Below are 15,659 nucleotides of genomic sequence, written 5' to 3'. Positions count from 1 at the left end.
CAGATCCGAAGCAGTTGATGCAGAACCACAGAATGCTGCCAGTTCCTTTTTTTTCTTTTTCCCCTTTTCTTTTTTCCTTTGGCCACGTCAGCACTTAATTTGGCAATGAAAATGCCATCCGCCACCCTCGCACTGCCGTGTGGTCATTTTTCCAATCCAGCCACATGGCCTCGCACACAAGTCCTCAGCCTGTGGGTCTGAACTCAGACTGGGCAGCCCCCCCCCCTCCAGCTCTCTTGCTGCCTCCCGCCCCAGTGATACAGCTTGGCATCAGGGTCTACTCTTGATCTGCTGTAGCCGACTCCCAAGAGCCAGTGACCTTGGATTTGTTTGAACCACATTTTTGGCTTCTCCTAAAGGGAAACTTTCTTTTTTTTCCTCTTGTTAGATTAATCAGGTCTATTTTAGAACACCCAGGCTGAAGGGGGAGAGTGCTTGGTTTGGGGGTACTCTTTCCCCACCGGGTAGAGAAGTGCCGATGCACCGGGACATAGGCATAGGATGGGGAGATACTGACCCCTTCCCAGTCGTATTTATTACACTGATGGGTCAGAAACTTCTTTTTTTGTCTTTTTGTCTTTCCCTTTTTTTTTTTCCAGGTGGCAAAGAGTTACAAATTGACTCATTAACCTTTGTACTTAGAAGGTGAAGAACATTTCTATTTACTCTGGTTTCTGTATTAGGAACCTAAAGTGTCGAGCAGTGGTCTTTATCGGGGGACATTTGTGCCTCCTGGGACATGTGGCAATGTCTAGAGACATTTTTGGTTGTGACAACTGGGGTGAAGGGTGGGGAGGGTTAGGGTTGCTGGCACGTAGAGGGTAGAGACCACAGATGCTGCTAAGCAGCCTACCATGCACAGCAAACCCCCCTACCCCCACCAGAAAACAGAGCATCATTTGGCCCCCAACATCCCTAGTGCCAAGGCCGAGAAAGCTGCCGTGCCCCGGCTTCACGCTGTCCCGGTTCTTCCCTGTGGTCTTAGGAGAAAGACCGTTATTCCAACAATATGCCCACTTCTCAGATCCATGCTCAGTTCATCTCTCAACCTCATGACTGATTTTCTCCATCTTTCAGATCTTTGCTGAAAAGTTTTTTTTCTTTTTTCTTTTTTTTAACCAATCATAAAATCAGCATGTGCTCACTTTAGACCACTGGAAACTTGCAGAACAACGCAGAGAACCAGGAAAAAGAATGTCTGTCCACTGGCCCACCCACCAGAGGGGCTGTCTGTGTCTGTCTCTACTCGGCCTTCCTCCCGAGAGGAGTAGCATCCTACTGCGCTCTCAGCCATCAGTGCTGCTTGCTTTCTTTTCTGAACAGTGGGTCATAAGCACCTCCCCCTATTACAAAAATCTGTCACAAACACCGAACAGCTGCTGGAGAGTCCGTCGTACACACAGCACATTCCTTTAGGCTGTCTTCAGGGGCTGTATTTCTTCCACTTGAGTATGGAGAACTTTCTGGTCCTAGGCGGGTGGATCGGGCTGGGTGATGCAGCTGGTCACTTCCGTTTTTGGTCAAAACGAAGCGTTGACTATAAAGCTGTAACTTGGATTCTTCCCTCGAGGGCGGCTGGCCTGCTGGCCCGTGCCCAAGCAGAGTTCCAGAACCTTCTTGAGAATAAACAGCAAGCTCTGAGTGGCTTTGAGGGCCACTCCTGGGAGTGGTACTGAAGAGGTCCAAGAGCAGGGATGGTGCCAGACTTGTCAGCACAACAGCCCCATACCTGCTACCTAGAGGCACTCGAGAAACGTTTATTAGATTACAAGTTTTGGGGCTTTGTTTTAAAAAAAAAAAAAAAAAAAAAAATTCTTAACTGTTTTCTAGCATCTCTCAGCCCCGGCCACCTTCATTTTTACCTTCCTTTCCTTTCTTTGTAGCTCTAAATATTGCCTGATGGCTAGTTCTGGATCTAGACTTTTGTGTGTTCTCTCTCTCTCCCTTGTAATTTAAGCTCCACGAGGGCTTTTTGGACACTTCTCTATCCCCAGGGCTGGAAAGAGTGCCTGGCACATAGTAGACGCTCAGTGTAATCTGTTATAATAAGCAAATGAGTACATTATGCCTTGCTTATTTAAGACATGTCCTACGTAAGCTTTGGACATTAACACAGCTGTACAAATATCCCAGGTTAGAAGAAAATAGGCGCTAATTTTACCCATTTCTCCAGGGCTGGTTTAGAAACCGGCTTTGTGGGTATGGGCTTCTGAGATGGCATCTTGGTGGCCCATGGGGTGCCTGTTCTGGCACTGGAAGGTCAGCTCTGGTTGTTCACTTGGCCATTCGTCTGTTAATCTGTACAGCTGCATGTCAGGTGTATCCAGAGCGCCTGCTGGGTGCCTTGGAAACACCTGGTACTTGAGCCACTGTGGGGAATGGTTCCCCCTGGATTGTACAGTGCATGTCCTGTGCAACCACACATGATGTGGTTGGTGCTGATGTGCCAGGTGCTGAGAAGAGAGTGGTGGATAAGACCTACTCTGTGTTCTTAAGAGCTCACAGTCTTCAGGGTGTCTCCCTTCTGTTTGGGAAGACAAATGCCAAATAATCAGGGGTGTGGTGGTGCTAGATGCAGTGATGGAAGCGAACCTGGGGGCCTTTGAGAACCCCGAGAAGTCATCCTCATCCCAGCCTGGGAGGGGCCAAGATGAAAATGAGCCAGGTCACCACCTCTTCCCTTTGTCTTGGCTCCATGTGCGTCTGGCTCAGAGTAAGGCTGCGTGCGGCCCAGGCCCCTCTCATGAGCAGCATCTGTCCTCAGGAGCTGAAGGGTTGCAGGCTGGAGCCGAGGTCTGTGCTGTCTCCCAGCCACACCTGCTCTGCCCGGCTGTAACACTTGACTTTTTTCCCTCTGCTGCCAGGAAAATAGGTGTAGAGATAGAGGGCTGGCCTGCATTTTTCTAGATCTTCTTATGTTTAAACGCGTTTATAACCTTTAGCAAAAGAGCTGGCCCCGTGCGGTGTGCTTGTCAGGATCCTCCCAGCCCGAGTGGGATGGGGATACGGAGGTATAGGTGCATCAGGTCCCTCGGCCGTCTCTGCCCCTCGTCCTTAGGGGAGGACCTCCATCCATCCACTCTGGGCATTTAACTGGGGGTTCTGGGAGGGAGGGTTGCCTTGGTTCTTAACACTTCCCTGGATCTTGTGAATTCTCAGGTGGCAAAGTGGTGGACGTGGAGGGGGAAGGTCAGTGACACATGGGTTAGAAGTAGCTGTGCTTGCAGGGGGAGGCTGTAGACGGACCGGGCCTGTTGCTACATGCTCAGAAAGAGGCCCTCCACCGTCTATTTCTACCCCCTTTCGTTGTTCATCCAGCGAACATTTTTTGGGGACCTACTGTGTGCCAGGCTTTGCGGTGGGCACTTGGGGAGATAGTCTGAATCCCCAGATCTCTTGTTCCTCAGCTGGGTGGCCTGGGCTAAGCTATACTGTTGTGTAGGTCACATGACCTAGCATGCCTTGGAGGAGATCCTGTTTGCAACATGCTTGGCACATAGTGGGTGGCCAGTGAGTGGCCCATGGTTTGTCACGATCCCACCCTCACCTCCTGGGCATGGTCAGGACGTAGGCAGGCCAAGGCAGTACAGGGTGATGTGTGCCTGACAGAGTCACTGCAGGTGGCTGTGGGCGCCCAGAGGGGGGATGTCTTTTAGCAGAGTTTCACCGTGGAAGGCTGCCCTGGCTCCCTCTGGTGAGGTACAGGCATGAACCAACCGCTGGACTGGACCCATCCCTCCCTCCTGCCTTCCTTAAGCAGTGTGGCTGAGGGTCCAGACAAAGGGCTCTTTTGTAAGCCACGGAAGCTGACTCCTGCCACTTCAACAAGGGTGTTTACTGAAAGGGGAAGCAGATCACTCAGAAATCAGAGGCCAGACCAAATAATCAGGACTCAGGAAATGGGAACTCTGGGAATCAGACTCCTTTAGGACGGATCAGCTGGAACTGTCTTTGGTCCTCAGGGGGCCACTGATGGTTCACAGTCCTGGGGAAGGGGTTTTGATGGGCTGACCTTGGGCAGCCCCCCTCCCCCATCCCCCCACTTCCCGCCCGTGGTCTGCCAAGACTGTAGGAAGAGGGAAGAGCTGACCCCTTGCAAAGGAGACAGACGGAGTGGTGGACCAACCCATGCTCCTATTGCCTTCTAGGACTCTTGGTCCCTCCCCTTACAGAGGAGAATTTTCCAGGTGGCCCCGCCGGTGTATCAACCTGTGGGCTAATTGGTGGAGAAGGGGGCCACGGGAGGCCACTGTGAGGTCTCCCGTCCAGACCTTAGGGCTCATCCTGAGTGGGGAGCAGAAGGGAATTCTGAAGCTTACTGAGGCTGGCCTGCATAGCCAGGCGGGAGCGAGGAGCTGTCTGAAGCCCCTGCCGTAGGGCTGTGTCTCGGGGAACATTTTTAAGCATGCCTGTCCCGGCAAAGAGGGAGTTGGTCAAGGCCAGGCCTGGGCCTCCAGTGCTGTGTACGTTGATGAGCCCTGACTGCATGCACCTGCATGGAATGTCCTGCTTATTATCATTCTTTTTTTTTTTTTAATATAAGTAAAAAAGATGCTGCCGTTAAAAGAAATGTGTAAAGCAGTGATTCTCCATCTTGGCTGCAGCCCAGAATTATCCGTGGAACATGTATAAAAAGGCGAGTACCAGCTAAGCACCACCGTGGTCTGTCACTTCCCAAGCACCGTGCGAGGCCTCACTCATCCTCCCACTTAGGAAGGGAGCGGCAGTGGTCATTCGCCCTTTGCAGATGTGGGAGTTGAGGCTCAGAGACGTTTATTGCTTCCCTTGTACACACAGCTAGGAAGTGAGAGAACACTCCATCCCAGACTGCACTCTGACTCAGCATGGGGACCCGGCTTCCCTGCAGGCAGAGTCCTTGCAGGGACCAGAGCTGAGCCAGGGGCATTCCCGGGTGCGTTGTGCATCGTTCACAGCCAAGATGGAGAATCACCAGCTCAGAGCTCCCCTGCCCCCAACCCCAGAATGATTCCCCGCCCTGCTCTGCTGTCTTCCATTTCTCGCTGTGACTGTCATGGTCCGAAAGAGCCATTTGGTTTCAGTTCGCGTTCTATCAGCGTGTTCCCAGGATCACCCTGTCACTGCCAGAGCTGCATATTAGTCCCTTTCTGGAATGTCTCCCCTGCACACCCTCCCATCCTCTTCCTGGCCAGCCCCGGGGGAGCCCTTCGCCGTGTGTCTCTCCTGCAGGCTCGCTCGCTCTCCTGGCACCAGCATGAGATCAGGGCCTGGGGAATGATAACGCATCACTGAGTAGTCGGGCAAATGAAGGGGGATGATGTATTTCAACACAGCATGGGGCCACCACTCATTCAATAAACGTTAGCCACTGAGATTATGTCATGTCATCCTGTCATTGAGGTTATGGTGATTAGTGTTGATGTGGGGGGCGTAATTCCTGGGACTGGGGCAGCTGGCTGGCTGGCGTGCCTCAGGGTGGCCATACCACTTGTCTGGGGTAAATGGCAGTGCTCCGGGTACCCCCTACTCCAGACCTCTGGACCTCCTCACGGTCCGGGTTAACTCTTGGCACTGGGAGGTGGGGCGGGGTGCTCTCGGGGACTCCTCCTGTTGGCTGATGCCCTTGTCAAAACTGATTGTTACTTATTTTGAGTTAGCACCCTTTCTTGGCATGCATGGGGACCAGAGGGCTGTGCGCTGTTCCCCACCTGGCTCCTTGCATCTTGGCCCCTTGGGCTAAGTTTCATGCAGCTCTGCCCCAAGGGAGCCAGCTGGCTCCACAGACCTGCCCCTGTGCCGGGAACCTGTCCGTGGCCTTAGCCACGCACGTCTTGCTTTCTGAGCTTCCTGGTGGCCAGGTTATCTGCCATGTCCCATCCAAGTGACTGGTTTTCCTAAATGCCTTTGGTCTTGGCGTCCAGCTCTGGAAATTGCAACTTCCCCCTTTCTTCTCTTGTGCCAGGGTTAACAAGTGTCAGCAGCCCAGGGAAGGAGGTGAAGCAGATGGAGAATGGCATGCTGGTGACCGATGTCACGGGGAAGCAGCTGCAGAGGTATGAGCAGAGAGGGAGCCCTGTTCGTGTGGACTCTCCAGGCACCCTGTTTCTGCCCCCTGCCTGGGGGGAGAGAAGAGGAACAAGGTCAACAACAAGAAGGGGAACAAGCTGCTCCCTGGGGTCATGGAAGATGGGGGCTTTCTGCCTCCTTTCCCAGATTGCTAAGAGAGCTCACGTTTCAGGGCCCTGAAGAGGGGTGGGGCCACATTGCTCTACCAGGGGGCACAACTCACACAGGCCTCAGGATGTAACCATCCATCTGCACTTGGTGACGCTCAAGTTCCCTGCAAGATGTGGGTCTTTGCTCAAGTTATTCAGAGGAGCCTGCAATGTTCAGGCCTTAAGAGCCAGCAGTTGAACCAAAAGAGTCACAGTAATAGTGACCTCGATGTTTTACGCACCCTCCGGAGCCAGGCACAATGGCAAGCCCTGTGCAGTGTGTTGAACCTGGAGGTGGTTAATCCTGTCTTCCCACTTTATAGGTGAGCAAACGGAGAGCTCTCCCTAAGTCATGCAGCCAGACAGAAACTGAGCTTGGACTTGAACCCAGGCCCTGCTGCTGAGCCAGCACTCCAAAGTTCTGTGCTTTTGCTGCTTTAAAGGAGGTTGCTTTTGGCTAGATTGTCTGGGATTTAGAGGAGCAGCATTCTGTGGACTTTGTTGCTTAACCTCTTTGTGCCTCAGTTTCCTTACCTGTCAGAAAAGGTCTATGGCGTGCCTACCGCAGAGGGCTGTAGTGGCACAGACTCCACGTAGTGCGTGTGAAGCACTTAGCACACTTTCCTCCACCAACACCCAGTAAAGAGCACTCACTTACTACTGCATGAGCTGGGGCTCCCTGCAGTTACTTCTCTGGCGTAGGGAGATTTCACAGAAATGAGGCTGGGAATGAAACTGGTGGGTGTGAGCAGCTCTGCCTTTTAGAACACTGCCCATGGTATCCTCCTAGACTCTTGATTTTTTTTTTTTTTTTAAGATTTTATTTATTTGAGAGAGAGCGCGTGGGGGGAGGGCGGAGGGAGAGCGAGAATCTCAAGCAGACTCTGCGCTCAGCATGGAGCCCGTCGTGGGGCTCAGTCTCACCACCCTGAGATCGTGACCTGAGCTGACACCAAGAATCGGACGCTTAACCAACTGAGCCACCCAGGCGCCCTGACTCTGATTTTTATCGTATGGGACAGATGGAAATATTTCCTGCTCTGTTGGTGCACCTGTTGAGGTGGTGAGCTAGGTGTATGTGTGTAAATCACTTAGAATAGGGCCTCGCCCTATAAGAATAGGGCACTGCCAGGGTTCAGGCAGATGGCCAGTGTGATCAGTCATGGTTGCTGCCCTCTGAGAATTTGCTGGGACAGCCGAGACGAGGTAGCACCTGCAGGTGGTCCTTGGACCTAGGGGCAGGTGACGGTGGGAGGCTTGCCAGGGAGAACCATGGGTGGACTGAGCAGAAGCATAGAGAACACTGGGCGTATCAGTTGCTATGCAACAGATGACCTCAAAGTTCGTGGCTTGCAAAGTCTGGGCACAGCTTAGCTGGCTCCTCTGCTCCAGATCTCACACAAGCCGCAACAGGTGTCTGCCGGGCTGGGGTCTCATCTGAAGACTGGGCTGGGGAAGGATCCACTTTGAAGCTCACGTGGCTGTTGGCAGGATTCCGTTCCTCGGGGGCTGTATTACTGTCCTCAGTTTCTAACTGGAGTCCTCCGTTCCCAGCACCCTGGGCCTCCAGCCTGCATGCTTGCTTCCTCGATGCATGCAAACCACGAAGGCGATATGGAGCGTCAGCAAGCAGGATGGAAGTCACACCCCATCCCTTTGCCCGTTTGGGTCTGAGCCATGGCTGAGAGAGGGTATTCCCGCACATAGGTCCACACTGTGTGCACACACAGACATGCACACACCCATCCACCTGTGTCATTCTCCAGGGTTACAAGTCCCCAAGGGAAGGGACTATGTCGAAGAGGTCTCCAAAGAGAGCTTGGGGCCACATGATCTGTGATAATGTGTCGTGGTCCTCATAAAGCTGATGACCACTGCTGGCGAGCAAGAGGTGCTTTCTGAATCACGCCTGCGTGAAGGAACGGTTCCTCCGTGGGGCCGTGTGTCACCGATCCCCTCCGCGTGCCACAGCTATAAAATCAGAAGATTGAGCTAGTTTGGTGCATAGTTGTGGTGAGGCTTCCATTTGGTTGACACCATGTGCCTTGGTTTCCCCAGACAGCTCAGCAACTCCTCCTCCTACAGCGGGGACATTAGCCGCCACCGCACCAGCACGGCCGAGCTGCAGAAAGCCGGGGCCGAGAACGAGGACGCGTGGAAGCTGGTGGAGGCGGACAAGGCGCAAACAGGGCAGGTGAGGGCCGGCTGCCCCGGCGAGGGCCGTGGCCGGCGTCACTGTGCGTCGCTGCGGGCCAGGTCCTGTGCAGAACGCTTTGTTGATGTTAAATCGTGTCTTTCTCTCCTCGGGCCTCTACCAGTGCTGCCCGTTTTCCAGCGCCAGAAACGGGCAGCAGAGCCTAGGTGACTTGCCCGAGGTCGCCGCCAAGGGGCAGCAGAGTTAGGATTGGGACCCCGGCCGTCTGACTCCAGGGCTGGCGTTTGGAGCCTCGGCTGTCCTCAGTGCCACCTCCTCTGAGTGGCTGGGGGCTTTTGTTGGCTCTGGGTGACCCGGGTGCTTTAAATCACACCTTTCCACTGCGCGGGAAGTTGTAGATCAGAGGACGTTGTCTACATGGTAACACCTCTGTCACTTCCCCTTGTGTGACGGCGCTCACGCGCGCACGTATGTGCAGTGGGATTCGCTTCTTTCCATTTCTCTTTTAGTCCTAACGATTCCATCACGAGAAAAAGTCTGAGCTTGGTGCCCGTTTATCTGTCATGCTTGTCTCAGTCCATTGGGGCTGCTCTAACAGAAGGCCACGGGCCGGGTGACTCAGGAGCAACCTGCTATTATTGCCCACACTTCCTGGAGGCTGGCAAGTCCGAGATCACGGTGCCAGGCCCATGTGGCGTCTAGTGAGGGCTTGCTCAGAGGGAGGCTCCGACACTGTTGTCTGGTCCCTGTGTCCTCACTGTCGGGAAGGGGTGAGGGAGCTCTCCGGAGGAGCCCCTTTGTTAAGGGCACTAATCCGGTCGTGAGGGATCCATCCTCACCATCTGATCGCTTCCCAAAGGCCCCTCTGCGTACCATCGCACTGGAGGTGAGGCTTTCAACGGGCGAACTAGGAGGGACGCAGTGTTCAAGTCCATAGCTCTCACAAATCGCCAGCTTCTCTCCATCACAGGGAGAATCGGTTTCAAGGTCTCGTTTGGTTGTATGTGTTTTACAATCTTCTATTTTGGGCACGTGTCAGTGATTTTCCGTTCATGGTAATGATTCAAAGTTTATTTTATTTTATTTTTAAAGATTTTATTTATTTGACAGAGAGGGACACCGAGAGAGGGAACACAAGCAGGGGGACTGGGAGAGGGAGAAGCAGGCTTCCCGCGGAGCCGGGAGCCCGATGGGGGGGGCTCGATCCCAGGAGCCTGGGATCATGACCTGAGCCGAAGGCAGACGCTTAACCGACTGAGCCACCCAGGCGCCCCTCAAAGATTATTTTTAAAAATATATGTGGTATGTTTTTAAAAAAATAGGGAATGGAATTTTTAAAAGAAGAATAAGTACACACACGAACAAGTCACCCGTGAGAGGTGGTGCAGAAACGAGAGAGGTCGGGACACTGTTCTTTTGGATCTAGCTGGATGCATCCCGAACCTCCCAGAACCCTCTGTTCCAGGCTGCTTCTCTCCTCTTCCCCTCACAGCCGTGGTCAGGGGCGGAGGTGCCTGTAGTGCATCCTCCCTCCTTACTCTCGCTGGTCCTCGGCAGAGCCAGAGTCAGGACCACAGATCAAGGACCAGAGAAGCAATGTCAGGCCCGTTCAGTCCTCATGTAATCCCACACTGCCCGGAGGAGATGGGTCCCAGTGTCACCTGCCTTTTCTGTAGCAGGAACGCAGGGGGGCTTGTAACTTGCCAGAGTTGGACCAGGAGTGGTGCTGGGTTGCAGCACACACACTCACAGATTTCGGACTCCCACACCTACCATGTTTGCTGCTCACGAGGAGCCCCCGAGTCCTGCAGTATAATTCCGGGATCTGTAGGTCAGCGGGCTGCTTGGCTTTGCAGCGAAGCCAAATGGTGACAATAAACATTGTAATTCTGGGACACTCCCCCGCCCCCCACTATTTCAGTGTGAAATACAGAGAAAAGTCAGAAAGAAACGCTCAGTTATACAGGAGACCTCTGGCCTTTCACCTGTTACCTTTTAGCCAGGCTGCAATTCAGACAAATGGTTCTTATGACCCAAAATTCAGTGTGAAAAGCTTGAAATGCCAGCAACCGCACACACAAGGAAGGATACCTGGCGTTGGCTGAAACCAAGCTAGGCAGGTGGGGCATAGGGCTGGCCCAAAGCAGGTGGCCTCGGCCCCTGGTGTTGAGATCAGGCCACCCTTCGGATGACTACGCATCATCATTTAGCCCTCATGGGGCTCCGCAGGGAATATGGGGGTGGAAGAAGTCCTGTCGCCCTGTGGAGCTGAGGAGTAGGCTAGGCGGGCGCCAGCCAATGGGAAGCCAGTGGAAATGATGCGGAATTGGTGTTCGCTGTTCAGAGGAAATGGGGGGAGGCAACCCTGGGGTGCTTGGCAACGTGTCACTCCATCCCGTTTGCTCTTTGATGGCTTCCTAACGGTCCTGGACTAAAGCTCAAAATCCTAAACAGGCTCTTCCAGCCCGTGTGGTCCTACCACTACTTCTTCTCCAGTTCAGTCTTGTTCCAACCACCTTTGCCTCCTTTCATTTCCTGCCACATGGTGCATTCCCTCCTACCCCAGGGCCCTTGCACATGCCGCTCCCTCTGCCCTGAGTGCCTTTTTTCCAATTCACCTGGGTAATTAACTCTTTGTCGTCACTTCCTCAGAGAAAACCTCTCCGGTAGGTCAAGCTGCCCACTTTTATACTCTCGTGGAATTCTGCACTGCTCCAGCTTTTCTCTATAATTACACATTTATCTGGGCACCGAAAGCCTGTCTTGCCACTTGACTGGAAGCTCCATGAGGGCACAGACCTTGACTTTCTCTCCCGCTGACTTTGTCGGTCAAATAACTAAGGGGAATGTGCCATGAGTATGAGCATAGCTGGTGGGGGACAGCATGGCCCAGCTGCTGCTGGAGTGCTTGGCCTCGGGTGGCAGTGGTGGGGTCAGCCTGCAAAGGGCTTTCTCTCCCCTGGTCTACAGGTCAAGCTGTCCGTGTACTGGGACTACATGAAGGCGATCGGACTTTTCATCTCCTTTCTGAGCATCTTCCTTTTCCTGTGTAACCACATTGCTGCTCTGGCCTCTAACTACTGGCTCAGCCTCTGGACTGATGACCCCATCGTCAATGGGACCCAGGAACACACTAAAGTCCGGCTGAGCGTCTATGGAGCCCTGGGCATTTCACAAGGTGGGGGCCCTCCCCTTCCCGCCCTCCCCTGCCCGCCCCATCTGGGCACTTGAAACTGCTTCTTCCATGTCTTATTATGGAGTCAAGTCCCTCCACTTGTCAGGGCTTTGTGGATCCCCAAACTAAGCCCAAACTAAGCCAAACTCACATGAACAGTACCTATCCCTTAGTAGACACTCAGGTACTTGTAGAGTGAATATTTCTTGAATGCTTTGTTTAATGGGGCCCTAGGAGATGGAGAGAAGCTCTTAACATGCCCATTTTACAGATGAGCAAAGTTGAGGGATGGCAGCACCCCTCTCCCCCCCGCCAAGCATTGGTGAGCAAGGGCCCTTGCCCCTTGTTGCTCAGTGAGGGTGATGGGGCTCCTGTAAAGTCTCATTTGTGGACTCCTACCTGCTGTCTGAGGGTGGGAATTGGTTTATGCTGGTGGTTCTCAGTGTAGACTGTGCTGTCTCCCGGGGGACATTTCGCCACGTCTGGAGGTGCTTGGAGCCATCACAGCTTTAGAGAGGGGGTAGTGTTAGGGGTATGCAGAGGCCAGGGATGTTGCCAGACGCCCTGCAGCGCACAGCACAGCCCCCACAACAGAGAATGATCTAGCCTCAAATGTCAGCAGTCACGAGATTGAGAAACCCTGTTTGCCCTTCCTGTGGGCCCATGAAGGTCCCCAAACACAAGAGCATTAATAGTAAGAGCCAATGTCCGCTGAGCCCTTCCTTGGTGCCTGGTTAGCTTCTAATCCCTTCTGTGTGTTTTTGCAGCACAGGGCCAAGAGGTGGCAGCTACTGTTTTCCCCATTTTAGAAATAGAGACTCTCAGGCCCAGAGAGGTTAAGTACGTTGCCCAAAGCCACACAGCAAGTGCATGGCAGAGCTGTCATCGAACGAGGCCTTCTGGCCCAGAAGCCTGTGCTCTTAGTCACTGTGCTGCACAGTGCGTGAGCTGTGTGTTCAGGTGCTCATGAAAACAGTGAGCGTCTCCACATACATATGTGTGTTCAGTGTCTGTGATGTGTAAGTATAGACAATAAATCTATGTGTATTTTTGAGTGCTTTCGATACACTAAGCACATGGCTTTTTACATCCGACAGTGCTGCAAGCTAAATGTCATTGTCCCCATCTCACAGCTAAAGAAACTGGGGTGCAGAGAGGCTGAGTGACTTGTGGGAAGGGCCCACAGCTGGGAGGTGACACAGGATTTGGCACTGTTGGCTTCAGAGTCCATCGTTTTAGCCCTTGCTTCCTTGAGGAAGCCTGTCCCTCCCTATGAAATCTGTCTTCGAAGAATGGGTGCCCTGCTCTGGGCTGCGTGGAGGAGCCACAGATGTCTCTTGATCTCCAGGAGAGAGCTTTGAAAGAAAACCAGAAGAGCAGAGAGGGATTTTTTTTTTTCAATTTCTTAATCCCTAACACCCCCTCCACCGCCCGCCCCCCCAGGGCAAAGGGCTGGCCTCCGCATGATCACCGAGGGAAGGTGGGGGACAGGGAGGGTGCGATGTTTACCTGGGCTCACACGACAGCAGCATCTGTTCTAGGAGCCGAGCCGTCCACTCTGGTAGCCACTAGCCACCTTTTAAGTGCTCAGTAGCCCCACATGCCTAGAGGCTACCACATGGGACTGCGTAGATACAGAACATGGGCGTCATCACAGAAAGTTCTGTCTCATGGCACTGGTCTAGAGGAGTGTGGTACATGGATTAAGAGCATGACCTTGGTGCAGGCTGCCTGGATCGGAAACCCCAGCTTTGCTTCTGATTGGCTGATTTCTGTCCAGGGCAGAGAGGTTCACCTGTCTGACCTTGAGTGTCCTTCTCTGTAAAATGGGTGCTAAGAGGAATGATAACAGAGTCAGTGTGAGAAGTAGATTCATGTCAAACTCTTGCATAGGGTCTAATACATAGTGAGTTCTCAGTAAAGAGTAGCCACTACTGTTCTCCTCCTATTCAGCCTCGTCATCATTCTTAGAAGCTGAGAGTCCAGGCCCGTTGCATCCGCATGGCCACTTCTCCCCACCCCCAGCTTGGCCCATGTCCCGTCATGGTGTTGACCGTGAGAGTGTTTGTAGGTATCTCTGTGTTCGGCTACTCCATGGTGGTGTCCATCGGGGGGATCTTGGCTTCCCGTCGCCTGCACCTGGACCTGCTACAGAACGTCCTCCGGTCACCCATGAGCTTCTTCGAGCGGACCCCCAGCGGGAACCTGGTGAACCGCTTCTCTAAGGAGCTGGACACGGTGGACTCGATGATCCCGCAGGTCATCAAGATGTTCATGGGCTCCCTGTTCAATGTCATGGGCGCCTGCATCATCATCCTGCTGGCCACTCCCATTGCTGCCATCATCATCCCGCCACTGGGCCTCATCTACTTCTTCGTCCAGGTGAGAAGTGGGGTCTCGGGGTGCAGGAGGGGGCCTGCTGTGTACACTACTTCCATGTGAGTTAAGGGCTCACTTCATCTGACCATTTCCCCAGCGTGGAGCTGTTGGGGATTTGCTGGAGGAGGGTTGAATTTGTTTTGTCAGTTTTAAATACCTGTCAAAGGGAGGGGGAAAGCTATAATGATTTATAATAACAATAACAACTTATAGCAATAATAATATTGTTAAAATTGAGAGAGTTTTATGAAATTCTTTAGGTCCTAAGCCCCATGCAGAAAGTGGAGATGTGAATAACAGCACCTTAAACAGGATAGACATCTGTCTTTTTCTCTCATGGTAGGAATGTAGAGGTGGGGCCATTCGGGGCTGGTATGGCAGCTTCACAAGTCTGTTAATATCCCGGACTGTTAAACTATCACTGCTTTTTTTGTTGTTGTTCTCCCGTCTTTGCATAAGCCTTCGTTCTTAAGTTGATCTTATGGTCCAAGATGGCTGCTGGAGCTCCAGCCATCAATCTGTAGTTCAGAAAACGAGAACGAGGAAAGGGAACAGAGCAAGAGAGCATGTGACAGCCGAGTGCTTGTGGTCCCTTAGGTTATTGCAGCATAAACTGTGCTTGCGGCTGTAGGTGAGCATGTCAAGGGCCAGCTGGCGGAGCTGGGAGTGCCAACTCAAGTCTGTCTGATCCTAAAGCTTGTGTTGGTGACCACGATGCTGTGCTGCCCCCCTTTGCCCTGAAAAGCTTAGCTGCAGCATAGTTGCCGGTGGGGACCAGTGGTTTAGATGGGAGCCTAATGACCGCAGCACAAGGTGAGAACCGCCAAGTGTTCCCTGCATCAGGCTGCACTGCGGCTGCTGGTCCAGTCAACCAGCCCCCACACTCCACCACACTGCGGCCCAGTGGTCAGTGAGCGCGAACTCAAGTGGGACCAGAGCGAGCTGGTCCGGTTCTCGCACCCTCATTGTGTTCTCTTTAAATTGGCGCCAGCGTTTTTGGAAAGTCGTCCTGCTGCATTTGCCAAAAATACGACCTGCGTTCGTACCCTAGCTGCACATTTCCCTGAGGGACCCGGTTCAAAAGAACAAAACAGGCCACGTGCTGCGTTTGTGGCTCCCATAGCTGGCCCCAGCAGGACCTTGGGCCCGCGTGCAGCGATGCCGTGGCGGGGTCTGTTGTCTGTTAACAGGACGGTGAGGGAGATGCTCTCGTAATGCCACCGATACTATTTTTAAACAACAAGGACAGTTCATCAGAGGATCCTGTTGTATATGCACCGTTAATATAACTGAGCAAGCATAACGCACACGTGCACGGCTGGAAAGGGAAGCAGCCAAAGGGAAACAACTGTGTCTCTAAGGGTTGGGTTTATGAGAGAATGTGGGTTTTAAAAAAAATTTTTTTTAAAGATAATATTTATCTTTTTGAGAGAGAGAGCGTGCAAGTGGGGAAAGGGGTGGGGTGGGGAGAGAGAGAATCTCAAGGAGACTCCCCACTGAGCACAGAGCCCGATGTGGGGCTCAGTCCCACGACCCCAAAATCATGACCTGAGCTGAAACAAAGAGTCGGACGCTTAACCAACTGAGCCACCCAGGTGCCCTGAATGTGCTTTTCTTTAATGGCTTTTAACTAAATATACCCTTATCCTACAACCCAGCAGTCTCCTCTCAGTGTATATGCAAAAGAAATGAGAGAATGCATCCGGGGGGGGGGGGGGGAAGGTGCTAGAATGTTCTTAGTATCTTGGTTCATGAT

General features: G+C 52.9%; 1 protein-coding gene across 4 annotated transcripts in view; it reads left to right on the top strand.

Moving 5' to 3' along the window:
* ABCC1 (ATP binding cassette subfamily C member 1 (ABCC1 blood group)) overlaps positions 1-15,659 on the top strand; it is a 129,584-nt gene that overhangs the window by 100,664 nt on the left and 13,261 nt on the right. For all 4 annotated transcript variants that reach the window (XM_025855509.2, XM_073899457.1, XM_025855508.2 and 1 more), the window contains exons 20-23: positions 5,942-6,032; positions 8,253-8,388; positions 11,320-11,527; positions 13,596-13,906. In XM_025855509.2, the coding sequence (XP_025711294.1) occupies positions 5,942-6,032; positions 8,253-8,388; positions 11,320-11,527; positions 13,596-13,906 (746 nt within the window). The remainder of the gene's footprint in view (positions 1-5,941; positions 6,033-8,252; positions 8,389-11,319; positions 11,528-13,595; positions 13,907-15,659) is intronic.

Source organism: Callorhinus ursinus, unplaced genomic scaffold, assembly GCF_003265705.2.
Source record: "Callorhinus ursinus isolate GAN/ISIS: 27379988/994484 unplaced genomic scaffold, GSC_fseal_2.0 scaffold13, whole genome shotgun sequence".
Taxonomy (NCBI): domain Eukaryota; kingdom Metazoa; phylum Chordata; class Mammalia; order Carnivora; family Otariidae; genus Callorhinus; species Callorhinus ursinus.
The sequence above is the reverse complement of the archived record's forward strand: the minus strand, read 5'-3'. Positions and strand labels throughout refer to the sequence as shown.